Source organism: Lemur catta, chromosome 7, assembly GCF_020740605.2.
Source record: "Lemur catta isolate mLemCat1 chromosome 7, mLemCat1.pri, whole genome shotgun sequence".
In the NCBI taxonomy this organism is placed as follows: Eukaryota; Metazoa; Chordata; class Mammalia; order Primates; family Lemuridae; genus Lemur; species Lemur catta.
This window is the reverse complement of record NC_059134.1, coordinates 49,897,063-49,914,017: the sequence shown is the minus strand read 5'-3', so window position 1 is coordinate 49,914,017 and position 16,955 is coordinate 49,897,063. Positions and strand designations below refer to the sequence as shown.

General features: G+C 38.9%; 1 protein-coding gene across 5 annotated transcripts in view; it reads right to left on the bottom strand.

Annotated features, from left to right (window-relative positions):
* Positions 1-1,225: 1,225 nt before the first annotated feature.
* Positions 1,226-16,955, bottom strand: part of RAB30 (RAB30, member RAS oncogene family) — a 127,855-nt gene continuing 112,125 nt past the window's right edge. For 4 of the 5 annotated variants that reach the window (XM_045557243.1, XM_045557245.1, XM_045557244.1 and 1 more), the window contains 3 exons: positions 13,744-13,827; positions 8,039-8,222; positions 1,226-3,666 (listed from right to left, as the gene is read on the bottom strand). In XM_045557243.1, the coding sequence (XP_045413199.1) occupies positions 3,416-3,666; positions 8,039-8,222; positions 13,744-13,827 (519 nt within the window). In that variant the 3' untranslated portion in view covers positions 1,226-3,415. Of the gene's footprint in view, positions 3,667-5,077; positions 5,188-8,038; positions 8,223-13,743; positions 13,828-16,955 lie in introns of all 5 variants that reach the window. The other variant, XM_045557248.1, reaches the window with a different exon arrangement.

Sequence of the window (16,955 nt, the reverse complement as noted above, 5' to 3'; positions counted from 1 at the left end):
AAAGATAAGAATCCAGTCCTGTGTTGAATCTTCCTCCTTCCTCCAACAAGTCTAAATGGCTTAAAATAATCCTAATCCAAATATCTTATTTTGGTCAGTGGTTTCTACCTTTCCTACAAACTCTAAATCAGAACTTGACAGATTGTCAAGTCAATCCATTTGAGTTTCATTTTTAGTTATTTTCTTACCAATTTACTTAGGCAGAGATGTTAACATGAAATGACAAAAAGACAGGGAAAAAGAAAGGCCAGGAAAAGCCAATGCCTAGTCTACATAAGCCACAAAAAAGATATTTGGCCCTGTATAGTCAAAAGATAAATGTTAATATAATTCAACAGATCTAATAAAAGCATAGAAAGGAGAAAAAGCCTTCCATGGGCAAAGAAGAAAGCACAAAATCTTTTGATGACACAGTCTATACAAAGCCATAATAAAATATCATTAGCAAACTATGATTTCACAGATTTTCCCAGGCCTGACTCTATGACATGAATATCATGTGTTTCCATTGGAAACTGAAAAAAGTTTTGCCACATATTTAATAAAAAAGAAGAAAAAGATCACACCCCAAAATGGAGACCTGGACTCTGGTAGTCTTATTAGTCAGACCAAGCCAAATTAAATATGATAAAGCAACTCTTTTTCAACCATCATTAAATGAGAATTCATTTTTATCTAAAGAAGGCTCATCTTAGGAAATATCGCCATGACAAGAAGAACTACTAGGCAAACCAGTAAGTTTGGGTCCTGGCCTGGGTGAAGATGACTTCATTTAATTAGTGTCCTGTCTCAAGTTCTACTTGAAGGAATTTCTGTTTAACCAAAAAAGTCCCTCTTGGCACTAAATTGTTTACTCAACTAATATTTATTGCACCTACAATATTGTCAGGGATTGTTCTCAAACTTGAGATATAACAGTGGACAAGTGTCCATAAGGCCTAATCTGGAATTCACACAACTAAGAAAAAAAAGAAACAAAGTCCCACATTCTCATGTGTCCCTGCCGATGGGCCATGGATGGGTGACTGTAAGCTACAGAAAGGCTGGGAGGAGTAACAGGGAAGACAAGGGCCAAGAGAAGAGCTTTCTAATCCCCTTCTGAGTCTGGCCAAGGGTATAAAGAGGAGGCTGAACCCTAGGGAATGAGAATTTCATAATACAAGCGTGGCCCTAAAACCTGTTATTTTGCCACTACATCAATCCAATCTAACAAAACACATTCCTCTAAGTTCACAAAGCAACTTTATTTTCAATACACATGCTGCTGTGAGACAAAGTTGGGTCATTATGTGCTGGGGACATTGCACTGTTGCCCTAAATGGAAGGTAATAAATCTAAAGTTAGGGACATTTCCTCACAGTTTAAAAAGCGAAGTTCTTCTGCTCACTTTGATTAACTTGTTTTCTAAATACCTTTAGTTGCTGGCTTAGCGGAGAAGATGGGGAGGGAAAGGAACAATTATTATAAATAATTTTGATTTTTATTAAGATGATTTTTCTTTCCTGTAGAGGCAGATTCTAAAAGCAAAACAAGTCAAACTTCTGGAATCCCTTTCTCTTTCCCATAGGATCGGGAAAAACACAATGAGGGCAATCAAAAGTATCAGTCCCTTACACAATATATATAATCCCATGAGCAAGAGATTGGTCACTCTGGAACCTGTTAGAGAAATGCTAGATGCTTTATCAATATCATGTCCCTACATCACTCATTTCTTTACAATTAAATAGCTTTTAAACATCAACATATCAGGACTGAGATTGTCACCGTCTATAGCAACAATGGAATTATATATCATATCTTACTCCATTACTCATCCCTCAGTTATGCTAAGCAGCAAGCTACAGAAACCTCTGACAGCATCAACAGCATACAGGTTTAATTATTTTCCCAATTTGCATTTATATCAGAGAACAAATTGGAAGCTATCAAAGTATGGCACTGAAGAAACAGAAACACATTCAGCAGCACATCTTCCATTTTGAGTCCTGTTTTAAAATTGGCTAAGTAAAGGCATATATACCTCCATCTGAATTGGAGATTTGCAGTAACACATGCATACAAGGATGGAAGGGAAGAAGTGGGGGAGGGAGGGAGGAAAGAAGAGAGAGACTAGGAAAGAAAGGAAAAGAAAAAGAAACAGGAAAGAGTGTATGGTCATGAGTCTCAGAGTAACATTATTACAAGAGGGGACAAGTGACAGTTCAACCTGCTTCCACAAGCAGAATTTTTTTAAGGTTATCATTGAAGATACAAAAATGGTTCATGAAACTTTTCATCTGTTGCTATTCTCACTGATCATACTAAAAAAAATCTACAAAATCCTAAGCCTTAGTCTGTCCAAGATGGACAGTACCAGGAAGTAAATGTGATGTGACCAGCTATCTAGGACTGTGCTCTGCTTGGAACCCTGAACTGCAGTCCATTAATCCACAGTATTTTGGTCATATCTGGTGAGTTTTCTCATACTACTCATAATGTTTTAGAGCTAATCTTTTATATTAGAATATCATCAACATCTGGATTTTTTTTTTCAGTTTTTCAAATTTTTTCATTTACTTAAAGGGCAGGAAGATAAGAGAGTAGACGAAAATGGTAGAGATTCAGTGGGGAACATGAAAGGAAAAGTACTCTCTTTTCTAACAAATCCACCTTTAAAAAGGTAGTAATGAGACTTTGAGAAAGAGTGCTGATTCATGGACTTCCCCCATTTTTTATTTCTATATAATACATTTAAAGACATCAATGTACTAAAACGTTTGGTCTGTGAAACAGCGGAATCATTAGCACCAAAAGGAGTCATGGAGCTTGAATATATCATTAAAACAATGATTGTTACTGTTGGTCATGGGTAAAGGTTTCATTTCATTTTTACATCCCAAAGTTCTTGAAAGTGCCTGTGGACAAGAGAAATAACACTTTTCAAAATCCCCATGGGGTCATCAATATGCACCACAGAGACAGTACTTGGCCTTCCCAGTTTTGGTTTATCTGGTAGACGAGAAAACCAGGGCCCCTGGAAGATTACTACTGAAGCCCTAAAGAACAGCCCCACATGCACCCACTGACGTGCAGGAGGGATCCCTACAGTACATTCCCCCCTGGGCTGTGTTCAGGAATGCACTTTTATTTGCTTTTTAAAAAAACAAAAGCAACATGCTCTGCAGATCATGGAGTGCCTAGTGCAATTTTCTCCTTGCTCCAACTCCAGACTGCAAAAGGGTGAAACCATTATATGTTCTGCTAATGCTGGCCTGTGGTCGAGGCCCTTGGCCTGCCATGCTTTGTAAGCTCAGGAGCCCACAGGAGTCAGAAGATCCGAGAGCGGGAGCCACAGTCATCTCCAGATCTCCCCAGTAACTTGTGGCCCATCAGGGCAGCTGCTGATTCCTTTTGCTTCTCCTTGCCTCAGCCTTTAGTTGAAATTACAACAAGTCAAATAGCTGATGCTTTTCCCTTCTCCAGGTAAGGGTGAGGATACATTGTTCACAAGTGTGTTCTGTCTGGCTTCACTGATGAGTCGGCATGCTAAATCAAGGAAGAGTTTCTCCACATTATCAGATTCCTTGGCTGAGGTCTCCAAATAATACATGTCCTGAGCTTCTGAGAATTCTTCAGCTCTCTGCTGGGAGACCTCTCTCCTTTCAGCCAGATCAATCTTGTTGCCTATAACAGCAGCAAAATCAAAGGAAGAATCATCATTTGACTTTTTGCAGTCCCAGAAGCCTCAAAATGCAATTCCAGATCTGAGTCAAACCAGATAGATTGGTGAGTAAAGCAAAGCCAATATGACTATGATTACTGAAATGTTTATTCTAAAATGTGAGTGCCATTTGTAACAGCAAAGAACTGGAAACAACTCAAATGTCCATCAGTAGGGCACTGACTGAATAAACCATGGTACATCCACACAATGGAGTATTTTCCACTGTAAAAAACAATGAGGGATATTTCCATGTACTGCCATCACATGAGAACACTAGGATATACTGTTCAGCATAAAAAAAAAAGTAGAAAAAGTATATATAATGTGTAACTGTCCAAGAAAAAGGAAATAATATGAATATATTTGTTATATACTTTATTCCCTTTTTTAATGGAAAAATAAATCAAAAGCTAAGTTTAAAAAGATAAGGTTACCTATAAAAGGAACAGGGTTGAGGGGACAGGGATAGAAGCCAGACCTCTCTGAATATGCTTTGTTTTGTAGGTTTGACTTTAGAAACTTATAAATGTTTTACATAGTTATATAATTAATTATAATCATACAATTAATATAAAATTAAATTCAAAAAGTAATTCCTAAAAATTGAAAGCAAAATTTAACAAATGAACATGTTTGTCATGTAGTGGTATAACCACATGGACAGGAACTATTTCAAGTGAGTTTAAGATACAGTAATTTAACCATGCATCTGTACTGCTATATACCCTAAGAACAAAAAGAATTGAAGGGAAAAAATCTTGAACTGTTTCAGTAATCATCTTGGTGGTGGTAGTGTTGGTATTATTATTCTGAGGCTGCTATATGTGTATTATGAGATAAAGTAAATGAGTAATTATGCTGGTGTCATTGGGAACTGGGATTTTGGCATGAGAAAAAGGCAATATAGATATAAGATTCATGAAGTTAAGTAAACTTCTGCAGTCCTGAATTATAAATAGACATATCAGTGTGAATAATTCATAGTGTATTTTATCTTTTAAAAAGTTTTCTACTTCTACTGTCTGGGAAACTTGACAAAGGTGATTTGTCAATTGTGTTACCTGGCAATATTGCTTATGGTAAAAATGCCTGCTGATTAATAAATTACATCTGGCCTTGGAATTGTATCTATGGATTATAAATACCTAGTGGAAAGCCATTACTTTGAGCTTCCCTGAATGTGGTGATGAGACCCTGAAAGTTAGGACTGTGAAGTTGTTATAAGAGATATTGGCTCCTGTAGGGCATTGAGGCTTCTAGGCCAGGACAGATCCTGCACTCTCCTGAAGTGAACCTTGTTCCCTCACACTTGAATTGTCTTGGAAAGCTACATGGACTGTTACAAGTGTTACTCCCACCAAAGACAGATACCTGCTGCTGGCCTGCTGTTAAGCCATGTTTCCTGTCCTGTATCCTTGTAAATGAACACGATGCCACACATGGTCTATGATAGTCTTGTGAATCAGAACACCTCGTAGAGCCTAATAAGACAAACTTCTTGTAGATACTATGGAATTTACCACACCCCTTTACACGCATGCACATACACACACACACACACACACACACACACACACACACACACACACACACACACACGCTTTACCCACTGAAAAGCCTAAAAATGATGACCAATCCACTAGTCAGGAGGACTCCTAGCACCTAGGTTGTAGCCTCTAAATACAACTTCCCATCTGAAACAACAGCACTTCTAGAAGAAATAGTTAATTCCAGGTCTGGGGCAGGAAGTGCACAAGATGTGGCTGGAACACTTACACCAGAAAGCAAAAAAATTATCAAAGATTTCTGGGATCATGTCAAAAGGACTCAGAAGCCCATTTGAAAAAGCTTCCACTCTCAAAGATGGAAAAATTGGAACATCAATAATAATAATTGCAAAGGACAGGAATATATCAAATATATCTAACTCCATAAGTTCATAATGATATTAAAAATGTAAACAAATTTCAATAGTTACTTTTGAAAGATACCAGAGAACCAACTCATTATCTTGAAAAGTGGTGAATAAAAAAGAAAGAATCAAGCATTCTTGCCTGTTGTATGAGAACTGTACCTCAGAATACCACACATGTGGTCTTTCAGCTAACAGAAAAAAAAAAATACTGAATGTCATCAGGCCTCTAGATTTGCCTATAAATCTGCCAAAAATATAGGTAATGGAGGAAAATGTCAAATGATACCACAGGGGTGAAATAACAAAATTTAGACTTACAAAGTTTATAAGACAAACACTTCAGCAATAAATTCTAAGAGAGGAAAAAATAGAATGGGAACATACAGAAAAAAGGAGAATTAAAAGACATAATCAATTACAACATGTGGCCCTTATTTGGATCTTGATTTGAACACACTTAAAAAAATTCATGAGTCAATCAGGGCAATTTGAACATTATCTAAATTTTTTGAGACTAAAAAGAAATTGTTAATATATTTTAGGTAGAAAATGGCACTGTGGCTAGGTTTTCACTTTAAAAATCTTATCTTTTAGAGATATACGTAGATATTGAAGGATGAATTAATATAACATCTGGGATTTGTTTCAAAATAATCTGAGGGGGAGGGTGGACAGCATAGATGGGGACAGAAAAAATAAGATTGGCTATCAGTTATTACTGAAGCTGAGAGATATGTACATGGGGATTCACTGTATTGTTTCCCTATTTTCGCTTACGTTTGAAATTTTCCATAGTAAAAAGTGTTTTTCAAAAAAGGCCAATGCCTCTTTCATATTGAACCATCTCCTCTCAAATATTCATTTAACTTCCTTAGATAAAACCCCAAGTAGTAATGCTTTGACTCAAGATCTTAAGGGCTTTCTACGGAACAGAGAGAAAGCACAAGTCTAGAGCTGGGGGCTCCCAAATGCTTCATGGCAAAGTTTTCCCTTGTGCAACTGGGCTTTTAGGACTGGGCACACAGCACTAGTTTATAGAGAGGCACATACTTAACCCAGCAGCCTGAAGGAAAAGTCCAGCAATTTGTTACAAAGCAGAATATCACAGGTGGGCAACTATAGGGCTTGGAGTTGATCTTACATGCTTGTGACCTTGGGCAAAGAACTCCACCTCTCTGAACCTTCCTTGGTTTCCTCATCTGTAAATTAGGGATAATAACACACAAAGTTCCTAGTATGATTCCTGGCTCTTATATATCAATTATAATGCTATATATAAAGTGTTTACTTAGCTTACTGTTAACTATAGTTTGTAATTTAAGAATGTTTCTAAGTTTCTCTTTCCAAATTTCCAAAATTCAGGTCTAGAATATAAAGCAACATTCCTTCCTAGGAAGAAAACGTTTTAACAACCACCAAACAGTTATTAACACTTTTCCATTACAACTAGAGGAGTTTTTAATGACCTGGTCCATTTCATTGCAATTCTATTTTTAATGGGTATATTTGTCACCATAGAAAACCATAGGGTTGTTCTCCCCCATAATAAACAGAGGTTCTATTTTCCTGCAAGATGAAACAAACTGCAGCATTTTCCTTAGTGGATTCTTTCTGAAACATAGAATTTCTTAAATCAGCATAAGTATTAGGAATGAAAAAAATAACCAAAGTCCATTTGGGGGGCAATAAACAATTGCTTCAATAATGAATTCCTGGCCGGGCGCGGTGGCTCACGCCTGTAATCCTAGCACTCTGGGAGGCTGAGGTGGGTGGATCGTTTGAGCTCAGGAGTTCGAGACCAGCCTGAGCAAGAGCGAGACCCCATCTCTACTAAAAATAGAAAGAAATTATCTGGCCAACTAAAATATATATAGAAAAAATTAGCCGGGCATGGTGGCACATGCCTGTAGTCCCAGCTACCCGGGAGGCTGAGGCAGTAGGATCACTTAAGCCCAGGAGTTTGAGGTTGCTGTGAGCTAGGCTGATGCCACGGCACTCACTCTAGCCCGGGCAACAAAGTGAGACTCTGTCTCAAAAAAAAAAAAAATAATAATGAATTCCTTATCAACTTAAGAGATATTTTACTTCTAGACCAGCCATTAGCACTATCTTGTAATTAGTTTTTTTTTTAATGTTCAGCAGCCCACATAACTTTCATGGCCATCCAACTTCTTTCCTAGAACCTATGTTGATAGAAAAATCAGTCAACAATGTTTTCTACTTTCTTTTTCTAAACCATCACCATGGAATAGGACCTATTTCATTTTCTCTTCAATTGCAGAAGAAGTGAATGTTGACTGCATGAAGTATATAGCTATAGCCTATATTCTTGGAAGGTACCCAAGCACAAGCTTTACACGACTAGAAATTCTCTGATGCCCACAAATCAATTTCCCTCCTCATTAGTCCTTACTTACCCACTAACACAGTGATGACTTTGTTGCTGGCATATTGCTCTATCTCCCGCAGCCACTCGGGAAGGCAACGGAAGGATTCCTCACAGGTAATGTCATAGGTGAGGATCAAGGCATTGGCGCTTCGGTAATAACTCTGGGTAATGGACCGAAATCTCTCTTGACCTGCTGTGTCCCAGATCTGTAGCTGTAAAGGCATAAGAGAAAGATCGGGTTGGACAAGCAGAAAATTGTTTTTGTTTGGAAATGGGAACCCTTCATCCAAATTATTCTGTGGTTATTTTCTGCTCTAAAAAAAAAAAGCACTTATGATTTTTTTTTCTTAATGTGTTGGGTGTGTTTCTGGTTAGGGAGAGGGACTTGTTTTGTTTTTTGTTCTTTTTTTTGTTATTTAAGAGTTTCCTCTTTGTTTTTTGCCAAGCTCTAAGCATTTTACATGTAGTAACTCACTTATGCCTCACAATAACCCAATGAGGTAGGTACTATCAAAATACCCATTTCTCACATCAGGAAACTGAGGCACAGGGAGGTTAATTAACTTCCTCAGCATCTCACAGTCAGTATGTTCCAGAGCCAGTTCAACCAGGCTCTGTGGCTCCAGAGTCTATGCTCTTAACACAATGCTGTATTACAAAAGTCACAATGCAGAGCAAGTTGTCATCCTGTGACTGTTGCTATTTCAGTCAGCAACTGGAGAGGGGGAAAAATCCAACTTCACCACCTTTTCCGGTTCAAAATTCAAATAAACATATTAAGGTATTATCTTTGTTAACAAAAATAGGAAGAATGCCCTGGCACACAAAAACATAATTTCTTTCCACCACTTTTAAACTGTGTGACCTTGGGCAAGTCACTTAATCTCTTTAGGCTTCAGTTGTTTCTTTATAAAAAGGGGTTAATAATATGCAGTCTGCTGAAAATTCACATTTTCTGAAGTTATCTACCAGTTCTAAGATCTAATAATTGATGGTTCTAATAACAAAGAATAAGGCAAAATACTTGTCACTTCTCCTCTCTGAATTTCCCTGTAGAGAACAGATGACTACCGAAAGAGAACTGTTCAGAGAGACTGTTGAGTGTAGAACAAATGACAAGGACTTGAAAAATAAGAGCATCAACAACAACAATCTTCCCTTCTAATTGTATACATTTGCCAGGTCACAGGTACATCAACCTCCATAGACATAATGTCACTTCCTCAGGGGAGGGTTTGTAGAACCCTCAGATTAGGTTAGGTTCCCCATCCCTTACCCCACACCGTCTTTTTTGCAGCATCTCCTGTCATTCTCCCTCATGGCACCTGACACACTTGAATCATAAATTATTTATTTGTAATAATTTGTTTAGTAGCTGTCTTCCCCACTAGACTGAAAGCTTCATGAGGGGGAAGTCAGGATCCATTTTACTCACCAAATACAATGTCTGGCAAATAGTAGATGCTCAAATATTTACTGATGGTCTCATTTAATCCTTACAACAACCTAGTGAGATAGCCAAGTTTATGACTCCCCTTATTAATGGAAATTGTCTCCTAACTGGTCACTCATAAAGCTGAGATTCAGACTGTAGGTCTTCTATTCCTAGTTGAGGACTCATTCCATACCACCATGCTGCCTTTGCCACTGAAGACTAATTTAAATGTACATCTGTATCCAAAGAGGACGAATCAGTTGGTGTCAACCTGTGCTCATACTAGCTTAGCTAAGGAGACTGCTGAGTGACCGATAGTCCCTGCCATGAATCAGCAGCACACAAAGGCTCTCCTTTGATCTGAAGTTGCAGCTGCTCTTCAATGATATACATGAAAATCTGTGTATGCTAAAGGCGACCATACAGATGTTATGGTATTTGCTGGGACAAAAGCTATTTCTCTTTTCTGCCTCAAACCTAGGGTCCCTCTCTGCCAGGATGTGTCTTAGAATAACAGACTATTGTTATATATCTACCCTGAGCCTCTAAAACACTTGTTTTGAATGTTTGAATATTCAAACACTTGTTTAAATACTGAAATATTGCCAAGATATATGCTACTTTCTTATAGGAGGCTGCCTGTTTCTAGCCTGGAATTAGATTGGACAGTTGATTATTGAGGATATTCATATTCCACTGCCTTTATCACTTGACTTGGTTTCACCATTCTCTGCAATTCACTTGCTTCTTTTCAGCATTTACAGAGCAATAAATATGTATATGCAGGGCACTGTGCTAGGCACAGGGAAGACACAAAGATGAATAAAACATGATCCCTGATCTCAAAGAGCTCAGGGTCGATAGAGAGGACATACACATAGTTAATTACCAATAGTACAATATGAAATATTCTATTAAAGAGGCACCAGAAGAAGAGAGTGTCTCCTAGCATTAGTCTCATGTTTTCAATACTGCAGCCGTGGGCTTTCTAATCACTCTCAACTCCAGCATGGAGCTACATTGTTTGTCTACTCTATTCCTTGCACTACTGCTTAACTTCCATTGCCTCACTGCCACAATAATGCAGCAATCACTGGTTTACTAGTTGGTTCCCTTACCAAACTGAGTTCTTTGAAGGCAAGGGCTGTCTGTTATTTGACCTTATACCCCCAGTGCCTTTCTAGCAGAGTACATGGAATGTGGTGGGCACATGTGAATGATGGCTAAATTAAAAGAACAAAGGATTGTGGAATCACAAAGCAGGGATTGCTTGATTCTATTTAACAGATTAATAGGGTATTAAAGAGGTCTTACAGATGAAATATTATTAGAGGTAGATGACAGTAAGTTCCTAGTGGGCAAAGATGCTTTACCCACCACAGTGCTTGGCACAAAACATCTACTACAACATGGGATGCATGGATGAATGGAGGGACAGATGGTTGAAGGCATGAATATAGGTATATACTTTCATAACTTTCCTCTCTCTGCAACATAGACCTGATTAGAAAGAAATATAGCAAATCTTTTATTTCTATTATAATTAATCTCCTAAGGTTAAAATGTTTTAGACTGAGCTTAGAGTTTTGCTCATTACTCATTAACTTATGATAGACTAAAAAAATCAATAGATAAGCGAAAATTCTATACTTTTTCCACTTTTATTACTGTGCTAAAATACTCATAACAAAATTTTTCATTTCAATCACTTTAAGTATATAGTTCAGTGGTCTACATGTTTTAATTATATTTTCTACCCAAAGTCACCTTCATAATGCACACCATTTTAAGAGAAGGGCCTCTTCCTTAACTTTGCCTTTACTGATTTGGCACTTACTTAGCATGAATAGCTACAATAATCTTTCTAATAACTTGGATTCCCTGTCTTCAATCCTGGGAGCCATTCTAAAAAGAATGATACTTGCAAGGGAGGCCAACGGAGGTGATGAGAAGTCAGGAGAGAGACCTGGCCCCGCCACTCACCAGGTGGGGGATCCTGCACAAACCAGCAGATTCTCTTTTGCACTGACTTTACGGGGCTCAAGGAAAGCCTGCAAATGACTAGAAAAAGACACTCAAACATCACCAAGCAAAGGTAGTCAGTACATGTTAAAGAACAAGGACAACAATAAGATAAAACTGGGCAGTTCTGCCCTCTTCAAATAAATAAGTTATTTCTCATATGTCCACAGGTTAATGAGGCCCTTCGATTAATGTGGTTAAAGAAGGGTCATCCTATTATCTTGAGTCTACATATTGGGCTAGAAAGAATCACAGGCAAATTGATTTGGACTGGATTTGGGAGATTAGTCAACTCTCATTTTTTATAGATAAAGATCCAGAAGCCTGAAGAGGGACTGGAGACAGGAACTGTGCTGGAAATACAAAGATGTTTAAGACACAAACCTTGCTCTTGGAGAGCCTGTGGCCTTATGGTGGAGTCAGATGTTATAAAAAAGATTAATTTTAGCAGAATGTAATAAGCACTTAGAAATAAGGTTATGGTTTGCAGAAAGTAGAATAAATGGAAGATCTAAGCCTGAGGATTCAAGAAAGAAAAATCAGCCTGTTCTTTAACAGTAGGGACCATTTCTTATTCACCCTTACTCATGGCCAGTGCCTGGCATGCAGCAGGCACTAACATTTCTGATCAAACAAATGAACTCACACACATATGCACATATGAATGGGAAATCCAAACATCTGGAAGTAAAATGCACAAAACAGTGGTTATCTTTACCCAACTCCTTGGGTTGGCAACCATCTCCCCTCTGCTGGAACAACAGAGAGCTACAAGAGGCTCGTCCTGACAATGCCTCTTGAGCATACTCCTGTCTCCTTCCTGTCCCCATGCCTGGCTCCTTCTTCCACCCCAAACACTATTTTTTTTTTCACTTTCTGGTTGGCATTTGTGTGGATTTCACACCCTGCTTTTATCTTCCAGTGCCCCAGCTCTTCATTCACTATTGTATTTGGTGTAGATGTCTCTGCAGTAGAAACTATTAATATTTTAAGGAGTCAGGGCTGGTAGAGACACTGGGACAGCTTCTGTCCCCCTGCCAGGAGCCTCATCCCAAACACTGCTCTGTGATGGCAGGAATCTATAAAATGCTGCAAGAGCATCAGGGAGCTTCTCTGACCTTCCCAGGGCACTCAAAGGAAGGAGTGCAGATACATATGGGAGAAGGATGCAAATAACTTGGACCCAAACTTGGGATGACTAAATTGGGATCTAGCTAGAACTCTGATGCCAGCTTTCTTTGTGCTGCTGATGGCTGGGTTTTCACTTCCTTCCATGGGACTCAGCTCTGAAAGACCTGACAATGGAATTTCAGTAATTCTGAATGGCAGGCAGAGCATGGTGCCAAAGATCAGCATCTCAACCCTCCTTCCATGTAATTTAGTCTCGCTTCACATTTCCTCCCATCACCTTTTCCTTTCCTTGCTCCAAGGTGAAGGGCCTCTTATGCCTTCATTCCTCTCTTCTCTCGTGGCAAGAGGAGACCCTAGGGAAGCAGTGTGGTATACTGGTTGGCAAAACCTGTTCAAATCCTGCCTTCCTTCCAAACTGCATAGCCATGGATAAGTTACTTAATTTCTCTGAAGCCTATACCATTTACCTCACGGGGTTTACAGTAAAGATTAAGCTAACTATAGCACATGGAAAAGCACCTAGTGGAGGCACTGACATATAGGAGGTAGTCAATAAACACTATCTCCCTTCTCCTCTTACTGAACATACCATATTTCTTCCAGGTATCAAGCCATCCAGAAGCCACAAGGTGGAGGGATAGGGGAAGACAGGTTAGAGACCATGGATCCTTTCCTGGATTCCTCACTTAGTATCTCTCCTTTACTAGGGATAAGGGTATGGTAAGAGACAGGATAATTTTAATAAATGATTCATAATAAAATGACCCATAATGGAATGTAGGAGTCAGGAAGCTCTTTCGTGGGGGTGCTGTTTAGAGGAGGCAGCACTGCTTATTGGCCCAACTCAGCAGATCCAAAAAGAAATTTCTTCCTTGTCTTTACGTCACCTCTAACATGACAGGAGACACGATAAACTTGCTTAGCCATTCTTTCTCTGTCTTCCAATCTATCACACATCATCCAAAATCTCTTTCTGCCCCCATGAAGGGTCCGAAGAACTCTGTTTGGAAACAAGCTGTCATGGCTGAGTATACTTTTTTCAACATGGGTTTCAATTAGGATATTAAATAAATAATATGAAAATACTACTTCCCCTAAGCTCTCATACAGCACGTGAAAGCCTTAGTAGACATTTAGCATCTTACCTTTACTTTTTCACCATTAATCTCCACTGTCTTAATCATAAAATCAACTCCAATTGTGGCTCCTTGACCTGGGGGGAAAAGACCCTAAGGAAGAAAATGGAAAATAACATTTAAGCAAATCTTCCAATTAAATGAAATTCCTCCCCTGCCCTCACCCCCAGTCCATCGCCAGGTCCTTCCTTCAGCTCAGTTAACTGGTACAAAACAGAACTCTGGTTAGTGTCATGGGAGCCCTGTTTAACTTTGTATGTATGTCTTGAGGGGAAGAGACAGAAGGGAGAAAGTGGGAGAGAGAAATGCTAAAAGAAGAAGCAAGAGAAAAGCAGGCAAAGAAAGGAAGAAGACAGGGTGAAGGACAAAACTGGGACAGGGCAGGGGGGACCAGATTTTAAGAATGAAACAGAAAAATTAGACACAAGGGTAAGACTGAGGTACATGGAGCCATAGGGATGATCAAGATTGTCAGGGTAGGGGCAAAATGGAAAGGTCCTCTAAAAGAGGTGAAATCAAGGAAGCCGAAAACTGGTTATCTGCCTTAGGCATGGACAGCCACAGGGGTGGGCAACCATCTGAAAAAACAAACAAGAATTCAGCATGAAAACAACAAGAAGACAGTGAAGCTTCTGAATTTTCCTCTGCCCTGAGGGTGATCACTGTTTTCCTCAGTGCAATGTACCATGCATGTATGATTACATGGGATCCAGACCAATGACACTGGAAAGATAATCTAAGAAAATAAAGTTATCAGGGAGACAGTAGAGTAGAAATAGTGCTAAACCAGGAGGCATTGGTCTTAGGATCTCTGTGTGATCTCAGACAAACCACCCTCTCTGGGCCTCAAATTCAATGAGTTTAAGGCTGATATAAGCTATCTTAAAACAAACAAAAAAAAGCTTTACTTCAAACTGGAAACTTAATCAGAAAGATAGTAGCAAAATTATAAGTATAATGTAATTTACTATTATGTATTATTTCCTATAAGCTTTGGGAGGGAGTTGGGGGTAGCAAGGAATTCTATCAAGAAAGAACTCTTAGCTGGGTGTGGTGGCTGATGGCTCACGCCTGTAATCCTAGCACTCTAGGAGGCTGAGGCGGGAGGATTACTTGAGCTCAGGAGTTCGAGACCAGCCTGAGCAAAAGCAAGACCCCTATCTCTACTAAAAATAGAAAAATTAGCCAGGCATCATGGCGTGACCCTATATAGTCGCAGCTACTTGGAAGGCTGAGGCAGGAGGATCCCTTGAGCCCAGGAGTTTGAGGTTGCAGTGAGCTAGGTAGTGCACTACACTCTACCCAGGGCAACAGAGTGAGACTCTGTCTCGGAAAAGAAAAAAAAAAAATGGGAAATTGAACCTTACTACCCCCACTTCAAAAAAAAATAAAAAAAGAAAGAACTGTTTACCTAGTTTCTCTTCCCTCTTCACTTATATTTCAGAATTTCCAGAAATTAAAGTAAAATGGACTTCATTCGTTCTGGCAGCTAAGATCAGGGTATCTTTAATTAAGAATTCTCTAATTAAAGTTTTAACTTAAAAGACTGAGCTTCAAACCAAAAGAAAATGTTCCATTGCATGTCTGCAAAAAGATGTAAATATAAACATTCATAACTTTACTTACAAATATTGAATTAATTTTCTTCTGTTTTGGCTTGGCTTGGATACAAAGCTGCCAAGCTTCAAGTTTATAGTTACAGCTGTTTTGCAGCTCAACAAATACCAAAATATAAAACACATCCTTCCCAAAGTTTCCTCTACCATTTTGTTCCCCAACCCCTCATGCCTCAAAAACAGCTGAATCCAATTCATTTTAACTGTCTACTAAATAACAAAAACAAACATAATCCTGCCTATGAAATACGAATTTATAAGGGAGTTGAGGGGCTGGGAGGGATAAAAAGTATATAGAAAAAGGAAAATAAAAAAGAAGAAAATCAAGAGTGCCTGTTGGTAAAAATTACTGTTTAAAAATGGAGGCATTTTCACCTTTATTGACAATGTTTGTGCTTTTATAGAGAATGGTCTTAGGTCTTAGAATGTGCAGGAAATAGAAATTATCAGGCTGGGAACCAGGAGACCTGGGTTCTAATCCTGGCCTTGCCACTAGCATGATATGAGATCCTAAATAATCCATTCAATACCTCCTGTTCTGAGCTCTTCACCTGTAAAATGAGAGGAGTGGATTAAATAATCTCTAAATGACCTTTCAGTCCTAAAACAAGGAACTTTTGATAAAGGGATGGAAACTTAATCTGTATCTCTACAGACTTGTCCTTCTGTCAAAAGCAGAAAAGTTTACTAATGTCAGTTGGAAGTAAAACCAGTTGGAGTTTCCAATACATCTCCATGGTGGTTGACTGAGCCCAGATGCCTGCTAGCTTGTTACTTTTGATTTCACCAGGCCAAGGCTTAGTAAAAAGCAAGTTCTATTCTGTGTTCACTCATCATGGGAAAAACTCTGACATTTCCACAGTGACTCTGGATCCTACAGCTGTTTGTGTGATTCAATCTGCCTCTCCAGTTTTCCACAGAACCACAGACCGTCAGAACTGGAAGGGGCCTTGGAGCTCACCCGGCCCTCCATGTGCAGCAGAGCAGGGAGGCAGGGAAGTAGCTTACCCATGCTCACAGGGTAAGCCACAGGTAGAAGCGGGACTAGGACCCGAGTCTCAACTCTCTAGCCAGTGCTCTTTCCACAGCACCAGGTTGTCCTGTGCTCTAGATAGAAGAGCTAGTCTCAACTTTCCCAACGAGCACTTTAGGAAAATGCAAGATACATGCACAATAGTCCTGAAAAGCATACCATTTATATTTTTCAGGCGAAAGCAGAAACGAGGTCAACTTCAGAATGATTTCTCACTAATGTCTACATTAAAAAGGCATATAGTCTCTGGCAGGATTCTTAAAAGGGCAGCCCCAAAGGGAACTTCTACTTAGGTCAAATGATAAGGATTCAAGCCAGGGGGAACAATCGATTTTGTTCAGATAATACTTCACTATTCTCGTTTCATTCCCATTGAAGAGATTTAGAAAATCTGCATATTTGGTTCTAAACTAAAATGATTCACTCAGTTTCCCAGGAGGATGTAACGGAGCATACGCAGGGAATTTGATTGGTTTAATTTTTATTAGAGTTTTTTTTAATTTGTTTTTTTTTAGTTTGGTTTTTTTTTTGTTTTTTTTTTTTTTGAGACAGAGTCTCACTTTGTTGCCTGG